The following is a 21687-nucleotide window of genomic DNA, read 5'->3' as shown; positions in this document are numbered from 1 at the left end:
AGTTCTTCTTTGAACTTAACCTACTTATCGACAAAATAAGAATCTTTGCAAAGTTTCAGCTGAACATCTCTATTTTTAAAGACTGTAGCTTGATTTCAACTGACAAACTGACAGACATGGCTATGGCGTCTTACAGTTTTAAGCTGATCAAGAAAATGTATACTTTATAGGGTCGGAAATGGATATTTCGATGTGTTGCAATCGGATTGACAAAATGAATATACCCCCATCCTTCGGTGGTGGGTATACAAATGAAGAAGATTAACAACGGATTCCCCTATGTTAACGAGACTCGCACGCGATTTATGGACCATGATTTGATTTCGGAAAGGGCTTCACAACAATACCGAGAGCATGGAGTTGGCTTTGCATTTGCTGAAACACCTTGTCTCCAGGTTTACTCCGGTGGATGAGAGACTAGCCACAATGCGCATCCATCAACATTATTATCAGCCTTATTTGCGCCCTTGCCTCGACGGAAGAAAAGGGCAAACACACCAAGCATATTTTGATACGGGTTGCCCAAAAAGTAATTGCGGATTTTTTAAAAGAAAGTAAATGCATTTTTAATAAAACTTAGAATGAACTTTAATCAAATATACTTTTTTTACACTTTTTTTCTAAAGCAAGCTAAAAGTAACAGCTGATAACTGACAGAAGAAAGAATGCAATTACAGAGTCACAAGCTGTGAAAAAATTTGTCAACGCTGACTATATGAAAAATCCGCAATAACTTTTTGGGCAACCCAATATTTCTATGAACGCCTAGAAAGAGGATATGACCACCGCTCGGCCAATGATATTATAATCATACGTGCAACAGAAAATAATTTTTGAGAAAAAAAAATCTTAAAGTCATGGTGTATGTTTTGTACAGCCGGAAATGGATATATCGATATGTTGCAAATGGAATGACAAAATAATTAAACTCCCATAATTCGGTGGTTGGTATAATTACAATAGTGAACCGATTACATACTGTCCCTGTAACTTCACCTATTTAAGATATTCGAGCACTCTGCAAGGTGTAAAAACTCTTACAACTTATTGTATTGGGTTGCCCAAAAAGTAATTGCGGATTTTTTAAAAGAAAGTAAATGCATTTTTAATAAAACTTAGAATGAACTTTAATCAAATATACTTTTTTTACACTTTTTTTCTATAGCAAGCTAAAAGTAACAGCTGATAACTGACAGAAGAAAGAATGCAATAACAGAGTCACAAGCTGTGAAAAAATTTGTCAACGCCGACTATATGAAAAATCCGCAATTACTTATTGGGCAACCTAATATATAGTGAAAATAAATCATTGTCTAATATGTGGGTTGTTGACACAACTTTCCAGGTATATCTTATGACGTTTATACCTTAAAAACAACTAAGAGCGTGCTAAGTTCGGCCGGACCGAATCTTTTATACCCTTCACCATGGATCGCATATGTTGAGTTCTTTGTGCGGTATTTCTTTGTAGGCAAACAAAAAATATTTAATAAGAATAAGTATGCTATTGGAGCTATATCAAGTTATAGTCCGATTCGAACCATAAATGAATGCTGAACATTGTAGAAGTCATTGTGTAATATTTCAGTTCATTTGGATAATAATTGCGCCTTGTAGGGGCTCAAGAAGCAAAATCGGGAGATTGGTTTATTTGGGAGCTGTATCAAGCTATTGATCGTTTCAGACCATATTGGACACGTATGTTGAAGGTCATGAACAAAATTTCTGCCAAATCGGATGATGAATTGCGCCCTCTAGAGGCTCAAGAAGTCGTGATCCCAGATCGCTTTATGTGGCAGCTATATCAGGTTATGTGCCGATTTACGCCATACTTAGCATAGTTATTGGAAGTCATAACAAAACACTACGTGCAAAATATCTGTTAAATCGGACGAGAATTGCGCCCTCTAGAGGCTCAAGAAGTCAAGATCCCAGATGGGTTTATATGACAGCTATACCAGATTATGATCCGATTTGAACGATACTTAGCACAGTTGTTGAAAGTTGAAAGTTGAAAGAAAGATACCAAAACACCATGTGCAAAATTTCAGTCAAATCGGATGAGAGTTACGCCCTCTAGAGGCTCAAGAAGTCAAGACTCAAGATCGTCTGATATGGCAGCTTTATCAAAACATGAACCGATTTGGCCCATTTACAATCCCAACTGACCTACACTAATAAAAAGTATTTGTGCAAAATTTCAAGCGGGTAGCCTTACTTCTTCAAAAGTTAGCGTGCTTTCGACAGACGGACGGAGAGACGGACGGACGGACGGACGAACGGACAGACGGACGGACGTGGCTAGATCGACATAAAATGACATGACGATCAAGAATATTTATACTTTATGGGGTCTCAGACGCATATTTCGAGGTGTTTCAAACAGAATGTCGAAATAAGTATACCCCCATCCTATGGTGGAGGGTATAAAAATACTGTACCATGAAAAGCAATGAAATCATATTAACATATTGTGAAAACATGAATCATTTTGATAGAAAAAGTATTTTTTTGTTGAAGCAGGCTGTGATCAATAGACGGCATGAGTTATTACTCTTTGTGCATAATTTAAATATTTATGAATATTCTGGAATTTAGATAATGATGTTGTTAGCAAACTTTGTGTGAATCCTAACTGAAAAAAAAAAAACAAAAAATAACGAAAACAAAAGAAGCCTCTCCCACCACTTTTAAAGCTGCTATTCAAGTCTCAACCGCTTGTCTTTTGTCTCTTGGAAAGCTTGGTGTTTGATTTAAGGGTTCAATAATCGATTAAGCGCAAAAAAAAAAACGAAATCATAAATCAGCAATCAATGAGACAAACAGAATTTTTAAATATGAAAACAAACATCACGCACATCCCAAGCGAAATGGTCATAGAAACATTTTTCACAAATAGTCTTTTAAGAAATAAAAGAAAGAAAAAGCCAAATATTAATTGTTCCTCATTATATTTTATTGTTCGTTCGTTGCGGTATTTGGTACATGGAAAAATTAATTATACAAAAATACAGGGGTGGGCTAAAACCTAAGACAAATATAAATATTAAGAGACTACATAACTATATACAGCTTAAAATCAAATATAGAGGGACCATTTTTTCTAATCCTCCTTCATAGCATAAATTCGTTGCGTCGACAATCTATCTCTCTTCGTAGGCTGTCTCTATCACATGGGCATTCTCGAGTTTATTTTTTTGTATGTATTTCTTAAAGGCTTGCGGGGTGCTGAAACTCTTCAAAGGATATTTACCGAAGCGACCATTTGTCTTGGCCACGGCATAGAAGACTGGGTAGGCCCCGGGCGCTGTGTGGACGCGCATTGTCTTCGCCACTAAATTCCCTGACAAATCGTCCTGATTGTAAAGAAAATGTAAGTGTTTCTTTTTGGGCTGATGTTTAGGTTTTACAAACTTTTGAGGGGCCGGCAATCCTCTGGTGATGGGAGTATCGGCAGCCTCGCTCACTCCTGCACCACTTGGCTTACGCATATTCTGAGAATTGGCATATTTACGTTTTCCGCCTGCAAACGGTTTAATTGACTGAATTTTGTATAACGAAGAGTCTTCACTTTTTTTATTGGGATCCTCTTTAATGGGTGGCAAATCCAAGGGATTGACTCGAATGACTTTCTTTTGATCCATTTCCACTTCGTCGGGTATCACATCTTCCGATATGACCAAGAGTTTGGTTCCATCGCCGCTGTTGCCAGATGATGACGAGTGCTCAGCTTCTGCTATGGGTAAAGCCCATGACTTGTGATTTGCTATCCCTATGACTAGCGTCAACATTAGCAGTGGCTGTAACGAAATGGCAAGCAGAAGAGGGGAAGATAACAATAGTTAGTTGGTTGGTATATGAATCAATTAATCATGGCAAGATTAAGTACAGCGACCTATTTCCAAGAGTCAGTCATTGCAAACATAATTTTAGTGCTTAGCAAGTTTGTGTTGGCAAGAGATATGATCACTGGCTTTTCTCGTTTTGTGTTGTTTTGTATATCAAATTTTGTGAAAACCAATAAGGAAAGGCCAAATTCGAGCGAGGCCGACTATATAATACCCAATATCATCACCCAGTCTGCGTACTACATTTAATACATGGGACCTTTGTTGAAATCTAGTCAGATTTAAATTTTGCATACCTATTGACATATTGAAGGGAGCTATACCTAAATCTGATTAAATTTTAATGAAATTTTGCACAAGTATTTGGATGTCCATTAATATGTCTCGTGCTAAAATTTGTAAAGATCGGATCAAAATTGTGGCTTCTACAGCTTTAACCCTGCGGCGGCTGAGAAGGTCCCTGGGGTCCCTCCACCATAAGATGGGGGGTATACTAATTTCGTCATTCTGATTGTAACTACTCGAAATATTCGTCTGAGATCCCATAAAGTATATATATTCTTAATCGTCGTGAAATTTTATGTCGATCTAGCCATGTCCGTCCGTCCGTCCGTCTGTCTGTCGAAAACACGCTAACTTCCGAAGGAGTAAAGCTAGCCGCTTGCAATTTTGCACAAATACTTCTTATTAGTGTAGGTCGGTTGGTATTGTAAATGGGCCATATCGGTCCATGTTTTGATATAGCTGCCATATAAACCGATCTTGGGTCTTGACTTCTTGAGCCTCTAGAGTGCGCAATTCTTATCCGATTGGGATGAAATTTTGCACGAAGTGTTTTGTTATGATATCCAACAACTGTGCCACGTATGGTTCAAATCGGTTCATAACCTGATATAGCTGCCATATAAACCGATCTTGGGTCTAGACTTCTGGAGCCTCTAGAGTGCGCATTTCTTATCCGATTGGGATGAAATTTTGCATGAAGTGTTTTGTTATGATATCCAACAACTGTGCCACGTATGGTTCAAATCGGTTCATAACCTGATATAGCTGCCATATAAACCGATCTTGGGTCTTCACTTCTTGAGCCTCTAGAAGGCGCAATTCTTATCCGATTTGAATGAAATTTTGCACGACGTGTTTTGTTATGATGTCCAACAACTGTGCCAAGTATGGTTCAAATCGGTCCATAACCTGATATAGCTGCCATATAAACCGATCTTGGGTCTTGAGCCTCTAGAGGGCGCAATTTCTATCCGATTTGAATGAATTTTGAGACGTAGTATTTTGTTATGATATCCAACAACTGTGCAAAGTATGATTCAAATCGGTTCATAACCTGATATAGCTGTCATATAAACAGATCTGGGGACTTGACTTCTTGAGCTTCTAGAGGGCGCAATTCCTATCCGATTTGGCTGAAATTTCGAAAAACGTTTTTTATTGTTACTTTCAACCACTATGTCAAATAAAATACAAGTCGGTTCATAACTTGATATAGCTGCCATATAAACCGATCTGGGATCTTGACTTCTTGAGCCTCTAGAGCCTCTAGAGGTCGCAATTATTATCCGATTTGCCTGAAATTTTGTACGACGGATTCTTTCATGACCATCAACATACGTGTTTATTATGGTCTGAATCGGTCCATAGCCCGATACAGCTCCCATATAAATCGATCTCTTTATTTTGCTTTTTGAGCTCACAAAGAGCGCAATTCTTATTCGAATTGGCTGACATTTTACACAGGTCTCCAACATATAATTTAATTGTGGTCCAAAACGGATCATATCTTGATATCGCTCTAATAGCAGAGCAAATCTTTTCTTATATCCTGTTTTGCCTAAGAAGAGATGCCGGGAAAAGAACTCGACAAATGCGATCCATGGTGGAGGGTATATAAGATTCGGCCCGGCCGAACTTAGCAAGCTTTTACTTGTTAATTTTCAAACTTTAATTACTCCTTGATGGTCCTTAGGAAGGATATCGGACCCCACATGTATTCCAAAGAAAATTTTATCTAGAACCGTTTAAAAATTTCAAAGCGATCCGACCAAAAGTTTGGTTTCTATTGAGAGTTAAATGTGTTTAGTATGGGAACGTGTGAAAAGGTCCGCTGAAATTTCTGTACTGAAATCGTTAATTAATGCACTGTCTTTTGGCTTGTTTTCCGGGACCAGTAGGAACCACATATGATTCCTTTAACATATTCCGCTCGCTCATTACAAAAAAAAAAAAAAATAGCGTATTATATGATGTACATAATACGCGCATCAAATCAGAAAGGCAGGGAAGTGAACGCTGAATGGAATTTGGCGAATGCAGCTAACACAAAGGAGTTCAAGAAGGCCACCGTAGCGCAGAGGTTAGCATGAACGCCTATGACGCTGAACGCCTGGATTCGAATCCTGACTAGACTATCAGAAAAAATTTTCAACGGTGGATCTCCCCTTCTAATACTGGCAACATTTGTGAGGTACTATGCCATGTCATGGACTCGTCTTTTAAAAGGATGCCCCTTATCATTGAGCTTAAACTTGAATCGGACTGCACTCATTGATATGTGAGAAATTTGCCCCTGTTCCTTAGTGGAATGTTCATGGGCAAACATTGCAACTAACACAAAGTAATAGAAACCAATCAGTTTGAAGGAGTTCGATGCTTTTTTGGTTATTATTTTGTATGCTGGACTCACTAAATCGAATAGTGAACCTCTTGAAGCGTTAAGGGGCCCAACGCGATGTCCAATATAGAAAGCTGCATTATCATTAGATCGTATGAAGTGCATTAATCAATGCCTTAGATTCGACAGCAGCGACAACTCAACAGCAATACTTCGACTATTGATGATATTTGGCATATAGTGCAGTCTAACTTGGCAGCAGTGACCGTTGATGAGCAGTTATTCCCATACAGAGGCCGCACCTGCCATAAATGACCTATTACGGATGCTGACTGAGGAGGGATTTGAACCTGTCTGCTACGCACACGATGTTGTAATAGTTCTAAGAGGTAAGGATCCGAACGAGCTATGCAGAAGCGCCGAAAAGGTCTTGCATATGGCATATGACTGGGCAAGACCCAGAAGGCTTAATTTTAACCCAGAGAAGACTGAAATATGCCTATTCACGAGGAAGACGAAGGTGGGCCAATTTAACGCACCACGTTTCTTCAATGGGACGATTTCGATATCTGACAAGGTCAATACTAAGGTGTGAACTTGGACAGGAAACTGAATTGGAAGTGTCACATTCAGCAGCGTACTAAGAAGGCTCACAGATGTTGGGCACTATGTGGCCCGTCTACAGGCTCGAAATGGGGCCTGAATCCTAGGATAGTCCACTGGCTCTACAGGAGACCAATACTTACTTACGCCTCAGTAGTTTGGTGGACTGCTATGGAGAAAAAGAGCAACATAAACACCATATAACAGGTTCAGAAAATATGTTGTCTTGGCATAGGCGGAGCGATGAGGACCACGTCCACTATTGCACTGGAGACTAATCTAGATATCCGACCCATTGATACACAGATTAAGTGTGAGGCAGCCACTGCGGCTATGAGACTTAAGGCGATGGGAGAATGGATTGAGGATGGGAGCCGCTTATACCATCGCGGTGTAATCGAGGCGACGATAGGAAACCTGGAGGGAAGCGAAGAGGTTTCCGATCGGATACCTGAGATGAACCTTGAAGTCGAGTGCGAGACACTGCTTGCCATCGGCACAGACTTGGAATGACGAAACCCCAGCATTGCCTTCTGGAGAGGGCAGTGTGGGCCTGTGGACTGAGATCTGTTTTAGACTGCCTGGCCATAATATGTTCCTGCAGGCGGAGATCCTGGCGATCACGGAATGCCTGAGGTGGTGTGGTGCTAACGCGAGGACGTCGAGTATGAACATCTTTACCGACAGTAAAATTGCCATAAGGGCAATAATAACCAGGACGGTAAGGTCACGAACAGTCATGCAGTGTAAGAAATAGATTAACGCATTCTCTGAGGATGGCAAAATCTGCATCGTTTGGGTGCCGGACCATAACAGAGTAAGGGGAAATGGAAGGGCAGACGATTTGGCGGTGAAGACCAGAGGACTGCCGTCAATTAACTTGGTTAACCCGAAGTCTTTTAGGTCGACGCAGCCCGAGTTAAGGGCGTGGGCGACGAATTCGCATTCAACATTGTGGAAGAGCGAAACGATCGGTAGGGCGGCGAAAAACCTCTGGGGGGGGGGGGGGGATCTAGATGGTGAGAAGACGAGGCTATTACTGAAAGGAAGGAGGTCAGTATAGCGAGACACATAGGACTACGAGCTCATTTATGTATAATCGGTGCGGCAAGTGATAGCATGTGTAGGGTATGCGGGGAAGATGATGAGACGTTGGAACATTTCCTTTGTCCAGCTTTCGCGTCCAACAGATACCGGTACTTAGGTGGAGACACAATATCAGACATGAACCAACTTAGGGGAGTGATGTTGAAAACAATTAAGGATTTTGTAAGTAGCACGGAATTCCTAACATAAAATCTTCTTTTTAGAGGTTAATTTTTATACCCTCCACCACAAGATGGGGGTATACTTATTTCGTCATTCTGTTTGTAACACCTCGAAATATGCGTCTAAGACCCGATAAAGTATATATATTCTGGATCGTCATGACATTTTAAGTCGATATAGCAGTGTCCGTCCGTCTGCCGGTCAGTCTGTCAAAAGCTCGCTAACTTTCAAAAGAGTAAATCTAGCCGCTTGAAATTTTGCACAAATATTTACTTTTTTTTAGTGTAGGTCGGTTGGGTTTGTAAATGAGCAAAATCGGTCGATGTTTTGATATAGCTGACATATAAACCGATCTTGGGTCTTGACGTCTTGAGCCACTAGAGGGCGCAATTCTCGTTCGATATGACTGAAATTTTGAAATTCTGCACATGGTGTTTTGGTATCACTTCCAACAACTGTGCTAAGTATGGTTCGAATCGGTTCGTAACCTGGTATAGCTGCCATATAAACCGATCTGGGATCATGATTTCTTGAGCCTCTAGAGGGCGCAATTTTCATCCGATTTGGCAGAATTTTTGTACAACGGCTTCTTCTATGACCTACAACATATGTGTCCAATATAGTCTAAATCGATCTATTGCTTGATACAGCTCCGATTTTGCTTCTTGAGCCCCTACAAGGCGCAATTTTTTTCCAAATGGACTGAAATATTACACAATGACTTCAACAATGTTCAGCATTCAACTCATCTATTGTCCGAATAGGACTATAACCTCATACAGCTAAAATAGCATCACAGTTCTTTTTGATTATCCTCTGTCTGCCTAAAAAGAGATACCGCGCAAAGAACTTGACAAATGCTGTCCATGGTGGAGGGTATATAAGTTTCGGGTTATAAGGGAGCTATATCAGCTTATATGCCGATTTTGACCGTACTCGTTGTTGGAAGTCATAACAGAACACTATGTGAAAAATTGCAGCCAAATCGCATAAAAATTGCGGCTTCTAGGGTCTCAAGAAAGCAAATCGGGAGATTGGCAGAAATTTTTGTAAGGCTCTTCGACATCTTTCTGTAATTTGGCCCAGATTGGTCCAGATTTGGATATATCTGCCATATAGACCGTTCTCTTGATTTAAAATCTTGGCCCTCTAAAAGGCGCATTTATCATCCGATTACGGTGATATTTGAGACAGTGACTTATGTTTGTGACTTAAGCTTTGCTTCTGAGTTTATTTAAAAAGAAAATTATTCATGGTGGAGTTCAAGCGTCATAGTGTGATCATATTAAATTGGGCTAGAAAATGACAACCTGCTATTGTTGGCAAACTCATGCACCTTAAAGTGAGCAAAATGTTTGTGTATCGCATCATAAATCGTTAAAATGATACTGATAGCATTGCTTAGCGTTGTTCGGCATGCGCAGGTTCAATGAAATCCATGGGGCTACAGAATGAGGCAGACTATCTGCAGCCTATAAGCGTCGAAAGACCTCTGGGGATAAGCTAAGTAGAAGTTTTAGACCGCCCCCACCCCCAGAATTTCAAAAATTCGAAAGGCTTTTGGGCCCTCTTCCATCTCAAAAACTAGGCAGTCTTCGCTAATGCTGGAGCCTCGCTACTTTCACTGCGTGCCTAGAACTTGCATACACGCTGAAAACCTGTCACCAGACAAGGGTGGTATTTATACCCAAGCCCGGCAAGGCAAGTTATGTGACACCAAAGGCCTACTGGCTTATAGGTCTTACATCCGTTCTACACAAAACCATGGAACACATGACAAAGAGTAGTAAATCCAGCGAACTCCTCAATTACAAACAGCATGTCCATGTCAAGTGAAGGTCGGTGGAGACTACCCTGCACAAGGTTTGTTTATTTGCAACATCAAGTAGAACAAATAGAAGCAACCCTCTATTCCAAGACGTACGCATTGTGGGTATGCATTGACATCGAGGGGGCTTTTAACAATGTGAGGACCGATACATGGATCTAGTTCTAAGACCAGTACCGTGTTGCACCGGGGCAGGTGTAGATCAACGTAGCGCAGAGGTTACCATGTCCACCTACGACGCTCCACGCTTGGGTTCAACTCCTGGTGAGAACTTTAGAAAAAATGTTCAGAGGTACTTTGCCAAGTAAAAACTTCTCCCCAAAAAGGTGTCGCTCTGCGGCATGCAGTTCGGTCTCGGCTATAAAAAGGAGGCCCTTTATCATTGAGTTTCAACCTGAATTAAATTAAAAGCATCCACATTTTTCAAGCTTCAATGAAATCTTTACGCCATTGCTGGGTTGGATCGGGTCCTTAAAGACTGGATATACCCTATGCTAAGGAACAGGTGTAGGCCAACGTAGCGCAGAGGTTAGCATGTCCACCTACGGCGTTCAACGCCTGGGTTCAAATACTGGTGAGAACATCAAAAAAAATCTTCACAGGTACTTTGCCAAGTAAAAACATCTCCCCAAAGAGGTGTCTATTGAGCTTAAACCTTTACGCCATTATTCTTTTTACCATCTGAAAACACCTAAAAATGTTTGCTGTTTAGCAAAAAATTACTACAAAATTTCTTTCATTGTAATCATAATTTCCTAATCAAGACATGAAAGAAAACTACATCTAATTTTAAATGGATCAAAGTCATTCATTCATTCAAGATATGAATTAAATCTGTAATTGAGGACATCTGACAATTGGTATACAAGTCCCGCTGGCATCTCGTGCATAGCCCAAAACACAGTAACAGCCCATGGAACATTTGAAATTTACGATGGAACATGGTTGACCGAGGGTAGCACACTCCGTCTGGCATGCAGATCCACATTGGTAGAATTCGTTTTGTGGACAACTCGTAGCAGCCGCTGCTAAGTGAAGGCGAGGGGAGAAGCACATTTAAACGATTCAATAAAATGAAATAATAATCGAATTGTAGTCCAAAAGAAGAAAAAAAAAAAAAAAGACGACAACATCTATACCTCTAGCCTCTGCTACCAAAGTCCACAACATTAGACAGATTATAATGTGATTACGGTAACTAGTTTGGGACATTGTCATTCGTTATTAATTATTTTATACCACAACTGACTTCATAAGCAACGTGTCATCAGCTTTTATCTGTTTTCTATGACACTACGCTATTTGCAGAGAAAACAGTGGTAAATGTTTTAGAAGCATTGAAAAATTCCAAAAAAAAAAAAAACAATGGGAAGGTGAGAGACTACCATTGCATGGAGATCGTAGCTGATGGCAGTATGTAGTAAGGCCCTAATGCGGTAGAGCTCCAAACTTTTATGCATTAAATGAAAGCAACGGTTATTGGGGCTATATTTAGTTTTTGGGAAATTTATTTCGCTTTTTGAGGATTTATTTCGTTTTTTTTTTTGGGCCTTACATAATTTTAGCAAGTTCGGCTACGCTAAATCTTATATACCCTCCACCATGGATCGCGTACTTTGCACGATTTCTCCTTACAGACAGAAGCCAAAGGAAGATATTGGGAGATCACAATAAGAAATGCCCATGGATTCTTAAAAAATTGGATGAGAATTACTTTCTGTAGGTGCTTAAAATCTGAAATCGAGTGATCAGTTGTTATTGGAGCTAGAATATGTTATAGACCGATTGGGATTGAACTTCACATAGTTATTGGAAGTCATAGCGTAAGTCATTGTGCAAAATTTCATTATTTTGGTATCTAAATTGCGACCTTAAGAGGGTCAAGAGGGCAAATCAGGAGATCGGTTTACATGGGAGCTATAAACGGTTATGGACCGAGAACTCGTCTTGCATTATTGCAGCTAAGTCGGCCGAGAATTGCTACCTAAAAAGGCCCCAAATCAGGAGATCGGTTTACATGGGAGCTATAAACGGTTATGGACCGAGAACTCGTCTTGCATTATTGCAGCTAAATCGGCAGAGAATTGCTACCTAAAAAGCCCAAGAAATCAAATCGGGAGTTTGCTTTATATGGACGCTATATCTGGTTAGGGACCCCTTTATATCATACTTAAAGCATATGTTAAATCAAAGGCATTGTGCGAAATTTCAGCCAAAACGAATAAGAATTACGCCCTCTAGAAGCTCGAGCTATACTATCTGGAGAATGGCTTATATGGGAGCTATATCAAAACATGGACCGATTTGGCCCATTTTCATAAACCAACCAACCTTCATTATTAGAAAGTATTTGTACAAAACTTTGTACGGCTAGTTTTACTCATTCGAAAGTTAGTGCGTTATCGACAGAAACATATGGCTAGAATGACTTCCAAACTTTTTTATAAGTTTCGTTTTCTACTCTCAAGTACATGTTGAATCCCATATTGTCCCAATCGGTCTACACGACCGTTTGGTGGTGATTTTTGGGATGGGGTGGCCCCCCTGGGATTTGAAAACAAATTTTTATTCTAGTTTTGTATTCTACTTCCTATTACCTATCATTTGATATCCATATTACCACAATCGGAAAATATGTAGTTTTTGGGCGGTTGTTGGGGGTGGGGCGGGTTTGTACTCTACTCTTAGGTACCTTTTATTTGATATCCATATTGCCCCAAGCGGTAAACATATCTGTTTGGATGGGCTATGGGGTAGGGCGTCCTCCACGGTTATTTGACCTACAGTTGTATACGAATTTTGTGATTTTAAGTTACCATAGGTTAGTCTAGGTTGATAAGGGGGTGCAGATATAGACCCGCCCCAAGCTACTACGCACATACACCTAATCCAGTTGTCGACTTGTTGTGCGCTCTAAATACAAACAAGTAAAAGGGTGCTAAGTACCCACCCACCACCATGGATACCAAATAAATTTGGTTGAAGGGCAAAATTTTATTCTGCATACCAAACTTCGGTCAAACCAGCAAAATTAAAGCTTTTAGGAACCAAACAAGGATGATCGAGAAACCGGCTTACATGGGATCTATATCAGGTTATAGACTTATGTGGCACAAACACCACATGCTCAATTTCAGCCAAATCGGACGAAAATTGCAGCTTGTAAGGCACTCAAGAAGTCAAATCAGAAGATCGGTTTATATGGGAGCTATATCAGGTTATAGACCAATCCAGACCGTACTTAGCACAGTTGTAGAAGACTACGTGCAAAATGTCAACCAAATTGGACAAAAATTTCGGCTTGATCGGTTTATGTCGGAGCTATATCAGTTTATTGACCGATTTGGACCGTACTAGATATCGTTATTGAAAGTCATAAAATAACACCGCATGCAAAATTTTAGCCAAATCGGACAAAAAGTGAGGCTTCCACGGGCTCAAGAAGTCAAATCTGGAAATCGTTTTATATGAAAGCTATATCAGGTTATAGACCGATTTAGACCGTACTAGATACAGTTGTTGAAGGTCATAATAAAACACTACATGCTCCATTTCAGTCAAATCGGACAAAAATTGCGGCTTGTTAGGGCTCAAGAAGTCAAATCGGGAGATCGATTTATATGGGATCCATATGAGGTAATAGACTGATATGGACCGTATCTACCACAGTGCTTGGTAGTCATAACAAAACACCGCGTGCAAAATTTAAACCAAATCGGATGGAAATTAAGGCCTCCAGTGGCTCAAGAAATCAAATCGGGATATTGGTTTTTATGGAAGCTATATCAGGTTCTTGACCGATTTAAACCGTACTTGGCACAGTTGTTGGAAGTTACAACAGAACACTATTTGCAAAATTTCAGCATATCAAATGAAAATTGAGGCTTCCAGGAGCTCAAGAAGTCATATCGGTTTATATGGGAGCTATATCTAATCTATATCTATATCTCATTAGCAATCCCCCACGACCTACATTAATATTAAGTATCTCTGCAAAATTTCCAGCGGTTAGCTTTACGCGATCAACCGCTATCGTTTGACAGACGGACGGACAGGGCTAGTTCGGCTCAGAATGTCGAGACGATCAAGAATATATATACTTTATGGGGTCCTAAATCAATAGTAACCTTGAAAAACATAATCTAATTGTGGAATTCCGTGCTACTTGCAAAATCCTTAATTTGTTTTCTATGCCACACCCCTAAGTTGGTTCATATCTGGTATAGTGTACCCACATAAGTGCCGGTATCTGTTACACGCAAAAGTCGGGCCATGGCAAAGGAAATGCTCCAACATCTCATAATCTTCCCAGCATGCCCTACACATGCTATTAGCGATACCAATAGCTATACTGACCTCCTTTTTACTTCCTTTCAGTAATAGCCTCGTCTTCTCACGATCTGGATCCACCCATAGGGTGGACCGACCGTTTCGATGTTCAACAGTGTTGCATGCGCATTCGTCGCCCACGCCCTTAAATCGGACTGCGTCGACCCGAAAGGCTTCGCGTTAACCAAGTTTATTGACCGCAGTCCTCTGAGCTTCACCGCCAATTCAACTGCCCTTTCTTTTCCCTTACTCCGTTATGACCCGGCACCCAAACGATGCGGATTTCGCCATCCTCAGAGAAGGCGTTAATCTCATTCTAACACTGCTGGACTGTTCGTGACCTTGTCCTCTTGGTTGTTATTGGCAATTTTACTATACGTAAAGATATTCATACATGACGTCCTCGCGTTAGCACTACACCACTTCACGCATTCCGTGATCGCCCGGATCTCCGCCTGCAGATCTCAGTCCCTGGGTCCTCAATGTAGACCCCCAGGCCAACTCTGTCCTCTAGCTTTGATCCATCCATGTAACATGATCTTCCAAATGGCAATACTAGGGTTTCGTCAATCCAAGACTGTGCCGCTGGCAGCAGTGCACTCAACCTCATGGTTCATGTCAGGTATCCAATCGGAAACATCTTCACTTCCTTTCAGGAATCCGATTGGAAACCTATTCCCTTCCTTTCAGATTTCCTATCGTCGCCTCGATTATACCGCGATGCTATGAGCTTCTCCCATCCTCAATCCATTCTCCCATTGCCTTAAGTCTCTAGAATAGTCTCCAGTGCCCTAGTGGGCATGGTCCTCATCGCTTCGCCTACGCCAAGACAACATGTTCTCTGAACCTGTTGTATGATGCTTATGTTGAACTTTTTCTCTATAGCAGTCCACCAAACTACTGAGGCGTAAGTAAGTATTGGTCTAATCACGCTCCTGTAGAGCCAGTGGACTATTCTCGGATTCAGACCCAATTTCGAGCGTACGGCCCTTCTACATAGTGCCCAACATCTGTGAGCCTCAGTACGCTCCAAGATCTGCAACACTACTAAGGAGAAGAGCTAGACCCTTTAATAAGCATACCGATTGACTCGGAATCACTTTCGGATTTTATTTAGCCATATCCGTCCGTCCGTCTGTTCGTATGTGAGTCCAAGTATTGTACAGGTCTCATTTGTTGTCTGATTTCTATAAAATTTTGGATCTGGATCATATTTGATTGAGGTTCCGAGAACTCTTATACAAGTCACAGTTTCAACGAAATCGGGCAACAAATCCGCTTTTTATGGGATTAAGACACTATATTGGATGATCGGTCGATGAAGCTATATCTAATATCTGGTAGCTATAACTAAAATGAAGTAAAAAGGTGTTAAGTTCGGCCCGGCCGAACTTTAGATACCCACCAACTCGGGGATATATGCAAACCACCTTTCGTCATAATCCGGTAAAAAATGCATAATTTATGCTCCCATAGCAGTTATATTGAAATATGGTCCGATTTCGACCAAATTCGGCACGGACATTGAGTGGTCCAAGTCATTGTTCAATTTTGTAGATGAAAATATTGGCTTTTTGGTAGCTATAACCAAATATAGACCGATCTGAACTATATAGACCGATCTGAACTATATATATAAAGCACGGATGTCGAAAAGCCTAAAATAAGTCACTGAGTCAAATTTCATCGAAATCAAATTATAATTGGACCTTTTAGGGGACAAAAACTTGAAATGGAGAGATCGCCCAATATGGCAGCTATATCCAAATCTGGACCTGGAAGGCCCTAGCACACATCACTGTCCCAAATTTCGGCGAAATCGGACAATTAATGCGTCTTTTATGGCCCCATAACCTTAAATCGAGAGATCGATCTATATGGCAGTTATACCCAAATTTGAATTGCTCTGGGCCAAATTGCAGAGAGATGCCGAGGGGCCTCACACAACTCACTGTCCCAAATTTTGGCAAAATCGGGCTATAAATGCGCCGTTTGTGGGTCAAAGACCTTAAATCGAGAGATTTGTCTATATGGAGGCTATATTAATATATAGTCCCATAAAGCCTATCTTCGAACTTTAGCTGCTTATGTACAAAAAAGAATTATGTGCAAAGTTTCAGCTCAATATCTCTATTTTTAAAGACTGTAGCGTGATTTCTACAGACAGACGGGCGGACATGGCTAGATCGTTTTAGATTTTTACGACGAACAAGAATATATACTTTATAGGGTCGAAAATTGATACTTGGATATGTTGCACACGGAATGAATAATTGAATATTCCCCCATCCTTCGATGGTGTGTATAATGGAGTGATCTGAGCTATATCCTGGTTAGATCACGGGAGGCTTAATACTAGTCACTGTATCAAATTCCAACAAAATCGGGTAATAAATGCAACTTTTAATGGCTTAAGACCCTTAATCGGCAGATGGGTGTATATGACAGCTATATCTAAATTAAGACCGATCTGAACCATATTTCAGTTGGATATCGGGAGCTTTTAATCAACTAACTTTTTCAAATTTCATCGAAATCGGTTAATAATTGTGGCTTTTTTGGGCTTAATACTCTAATCGGCTATATCTAAATATAGTCCGATCTGGACCATATTTGGGTCGTATGCCGGGAGGCGTAAAACAAACCTAAATCGGCAGATCGGTCCATATGCCAGCTATATCCGAATAAAGACCCATCTGAACCATATTTGAGTTGGATATTGGGAGGCTTTAGTCAAAACACAAATTTCAGCGAAATCAGGTAGTAATTGACGCTTCTACGAGCTTAAGACCCTAAATCGCCAGATCGGTCTATATGGGAACTATATTCAAATAAAGTCCGATTTGGCCCATTCAAGAACTTAACATGCGTATGGAAGAAATACGAGCCTGAGCAAAACTTCAAAAAAATGAGTAGAGACTTTAAATGATTTTATATAAAGCGCAGAGGTTAGCATGTCCGCCTATGAGGCTGAACGCATGGGTTCGAATCCTGTCGAGACCATTAAAAAAAAAAATTTCAGCGGTGGCTTTCCCCTTATAATGCTGGCAACATTTGTGAGGTACTATGCCATGTAAAACTTCTCTTCAAAGAGGTGTCGCACTGCGGCACGCCGTTCGGACTCGGCTATAAAAAGGAGGCCCCCACTCATTGATAGGTGAGAAGTTTGCCCCTGTTCCTTAGTAGAATGTTCATGGGCAAAATTTGTATTTGCTTTTGCAATATAATAAAACAATAAAAAACCTGGGCCTAGTATCATACTGCCATGTTTGTTTGTTTTTAAAATATCGAATAAGCGTTTTACTCCATTAATTAAGCTTTGCCTTTTAACGTTTATGGCATAAAGTTTTTCGTATTTTTCAAAACAGATTTTTGGAAAATATTTGCAGATGTTTAAATATTTAAATTTTAGAAGTTTTGAAATATTTAATTGTTTAAATTGTGTGTTTGGGAGAATTTCATTAAAATTGCCAATTTATAAAAAAGATTGCATTATGGTTTTATCCTCAGAGAAGTCATGTCTTTCGAGAAAATTTCATTATAATTGTTATACCCTCCACCCTAGGATGGGGGTATACTAATTTCGTCATTCTGTTTGTAACTCCTCGAAATATTCGCCTAAGTATATATATTCTGGAACGTCATGACATTTTAAGTCGATTTAGCCATGTCCGTCCGTCTTTCTGTCGAAATCACGCTAACTTTCGAAGTAGTAAAGCTAGCCGCTTGAAATTTTGCACAAATACTTCTTCTTAGTGTAGATCAGTTGGGATTGTAAATGGGCCATATCGGTCCATGTTTTGATGTAGCTGCCATATAAACCGATCTTGGATCTTGACTTCTTGAGCCACTAGAGGGCGCAACTCATATTCGATTTGGCTGAAATTTTGCATGACGTGTTTTGTTATAACTGTCAACAACTGTCCATAACCTGACATAGCTGCCACATAAACCTATCTGTTATCTTGATTTCTTGAGCCTCTAGAGGGTGAATTTATTATCCGATTTGGCTGAAATTTTGTACAATGGCTTCAACATACATGTCAAATATGGTCTGAAACGGTCTACAGCCTGATAGGGCTGCCATGTTAACCAATCTCCCTATTTTACTTCTTGAGCCCGTTAAAGGATTCAATTATTACTCGAATTGGCTGAAATTTCACACAATGACTTCTACTGTGGTCTCCAACATTATGGTCCGAATCTTAACTTGATGTAGCTCTAATAGCGTAGCTATTATTTTCTTTTATCCTTTGTTGGTCTGAGATGCCGGGAAAAGAACTCGACAAATGCGATCCATGGTGGAGGGTATATAAGATTCGGCCCGGCCGCACGTGGCACGCTTTTACTTGTTATACCCACCACCATAGGATAGGGGGAATACTCATTTAGTCTTTCCGTTTGCAACACATCAAAATATCAATTCTGACCCTACAAAGTATATATATTTCGGATCGTCGTAAAATTCTAAGACTAAGATTAACGACGTCCGTGGACCTTATTTGGATATAGCTGCTATATAGGCCGATTTTCCGGTAAAGGGTCTAATGCTCAAAATGCTTTATTTTTTAACCGATTTCGGTGATATTTGAAACAGTGAGTAGTTTAAGCCCTCCCGACATCTGACCCGAATATGGTCCATATCTTCCGATATATTTATTTATAGCTGCCAAATAGACCGATCTCCCTATTAAGGGTCTGAAGCCCATAAAAGCTTTATTTATTACCCGATTTCGCTGAAATTTTAAACAGACAAGTTATCTTAAGCTTTTTGATATCTGACCTAAGTATGGATCAAATCGGACTATATTTAGGTATAGCTGCTATTTAGACCGATCTCCTGATAACCGATTTCGCTGAAATTTAAAACATTGAGTAGTTTCACGACTCCCCACATAGGACCCAAATATGGTTCAGATCGGACTCTATTTAGATATAGCTGCCATATAGACCGATTTGCCGATAAAGGGTCTGAAGCCCATAAAATCTTTATTTTACGTTAGGTCCCTCGACATTCTTGTTCAATTTGGCTCGGATCGGATAGGGCATAGTTTTATGGTTTTTTAGGCAAAGTTTTTCACAGATGTCCCGATTTGACTTCTTCAGCCTCTGCAAGCCACAATTTTGTCCGATTTGGCTGGTCCACATAGGACCCAAATATGGTTCAGATCGGACTATATTTGGATATGGCTGCCATATAGACCGATCTCCCGATAAAGGGTCTGAAGCCCATAAAATCTTTATTTTATGTTAGGTCCCTCGACATTCTTGTTCAATTTGTCTCGGATCGGATAGGGCATAATTTTATGGTTTTTTGGGCAAAGTTGTTAGACAGATGTCCCGATTTTCCTTCTTCAGCCTCTGCAAGCCACAATTTTGTCCGATTTGGCTGAAATTTTGCACATAGTCTTCTCTTATGATTTCCAATAACTGTACCAAGTACGGTCCTAATCGGTCAATAACCTGATATAGCTCCCACATTAACCGATCTCCCGATTTGACTTCCTGATCCCCTGGAAGCCGCAATTTTTGTCCGATTTGACTGAAATTTTGAACATGGTGTTCTGTTATGATTTCCAATAACTGTACCAAATACGGTCCTAATCGGTCAATAACCTGATATAGCTCCCATATATACCGATCTCCCGATTTGACTTTCTGAGCCCCTGGAAGCCGCAATTTTCGTTCGATTTAGCTGAAAGTGTGAACATGGTGTTCTGTTATGACTTACAACACCTGTGCCAAGTACGGTCTGGATCGGTCAAGGACCTGATGTAGCTCCTATAGAAACCGATCTCCCGATTTGACTTTCTGAGCCCCTGGAAGCCGCAATTTTCGTTCGATTTTGAAATTTTGAACATAGAGTTCTGTTAAGACTTCCAACAATTGTGCCATGTACGGTTCGAATCGGTTAAGAACCTGATATCGCTCCCATATTAGCCGATCTCCAGATTTGACTTCCTGACCCCATGGAAGCCGCAATCTTTTGTCTGTTTTGGCTGAAATTTTGAACATAGTTTTCTTTAAGGACTTCCAACAACTGTACGGTTTAAATCTGTGTATAACCCGATATAGATCTCATATAATCCGATCTCCCGATTTGATTTCTTGAGCCCCTGGAAGGCGCAATTGTCATCCGATTTGGCTGGAATTTTGTACATGGCGTTTTGTCGGGACTTCCAACAACTGTGCCAAATGCGGTTGAAATCGGTCTGTAACCCGATATAGCTTCCATATAAACCGATCTCCCTATTTGACGTCTTAAGCCCTGACAAGTCGCGATTTTTTTCCGATTTGGCTGAAATTGTGCATGAAGTGTTCTGTTGTGACTCTCAACAACTGCGCCTAGTACGGTCCAATTCGGTCTATAACTAGATATATGGCCCCCATATTTTAACAGATGCCATGGTGGGGGGTTTCCAGTATTCGGCCCGTCCTAACTTAGCACTCTTCTACTTGTTAAAATTCCTTTTGTTCGAAATTTCTATTAACCAGTTAAAAAATTTACAATGATGATCAAACAGCGGTGAAACAACTTTTGCGACGCACTGTTCGTTCTTCAAGTACATTTGAGATAAGATTAATTACATATTTGCTGGACAAAACACAGTGTTTGAAATTGAAATCTAGTCGCGCATGCGCTCACACACACACATACGTTGAATCTGTCAGCATCAAAAATAATGAGACTTAATTATCGTGTTATTACAATGTTCGGATTTTATTCAGATAGTTTGTATTGTAGTATGTCCGTATGTTTTAGCAACTTCTAATGAGCTCACCAGTAATTTTCGAAAGCTTAACATGGCTTAGGAAATTAGTTTTAAGAATAGTTTATGTTAGTTTTTATGTTGGTTCGACAATTTTTTGAGGAAGTAGAACTTTTTTGCTTTTATTCGTTTTTTGTTTTTTTTCGGAAAAATTCGGCGTTTGTTTTATATTGCACTTGAATTATTTTCCTTGAGTTTTGTTTTTTTCTTCCGGTCCCATCCAGCACCAGCATCCAACGTTTATAGAGAAATGTTAACTGACGACTGATCGGATTGCGAGTGACTGAATAAAGTTTTATGCGCCTTGCCGTTTTGATCTGAGGAACGTCGCCGCTGTGTCGTGTGTTGTTGTTGACGATGACAAATAAAAAGATTTTTGTCGAAGATCTTTATTTTTTTTTTTTTTTGTTTTGTGGG

At 40.2% G+C, this 21687-nt stretch overlaps 1 protein-coding gene across 1 annotated transcript; it reads right to left on the bottom strand.

Annotated features, from left to right (window-relative positions):
* Positions 1-2934: 2934 nt before the first annotated feature.
* LOC106092350 (uncharacterized) lies at positions 2935-21563 on the bottom strand. Its single transcript, XM_013259184.2, has 2 exons — positions 21283-21563; positions 2935-3800 (listed from the first exon to the last, which is right to left on the bottom strand). Exons 1-2 carry the CDS (start codon positions 21304-21306, stop codon positions 3144-3146), a joined length of 681 nt encoding a protein of 226 aa, XP_013114638.2. The 5' UTR covers positions 21307-21563; the 3' UTR covers positions 2935-3143.
* Positions 21564-21687: the final 124 nt, after the last annotated feature.

This window comes from Stomoxys calcitrans, chromosome 5, assembly GCF_963082655.1.
Source record: "Stomoxys calcitrans chromosome 5, idStoCalc2.1, whole genome shotgun sequence".
Taxonomy (NCBI): domain Eukaryota; kingdom Metazoa; phylum Arthropoda; class Insecta; order Diptera; family Muscidae; genus Stomoxys; species Stomoxys calcitrans.
This window is presented reverse-complemented; position numbering and strand designations above follow the sequence as displayed.

Bases quoted from the DNA above. Each gene is read 5' to 3' on its own strand.
- LOC106092350 (XM_013259184.2), bottom strand. From the start codon at position 21,306: ATGTTAAGCTTTCGAAAATTACTG. The intron at 3,801-21,282 runs GTGAGCTCATTA...ATTTCGTTACAG, and splicing joins TAAGCTTTCGAAAATTACTG to CCACTGCTAATGTTGACGCT.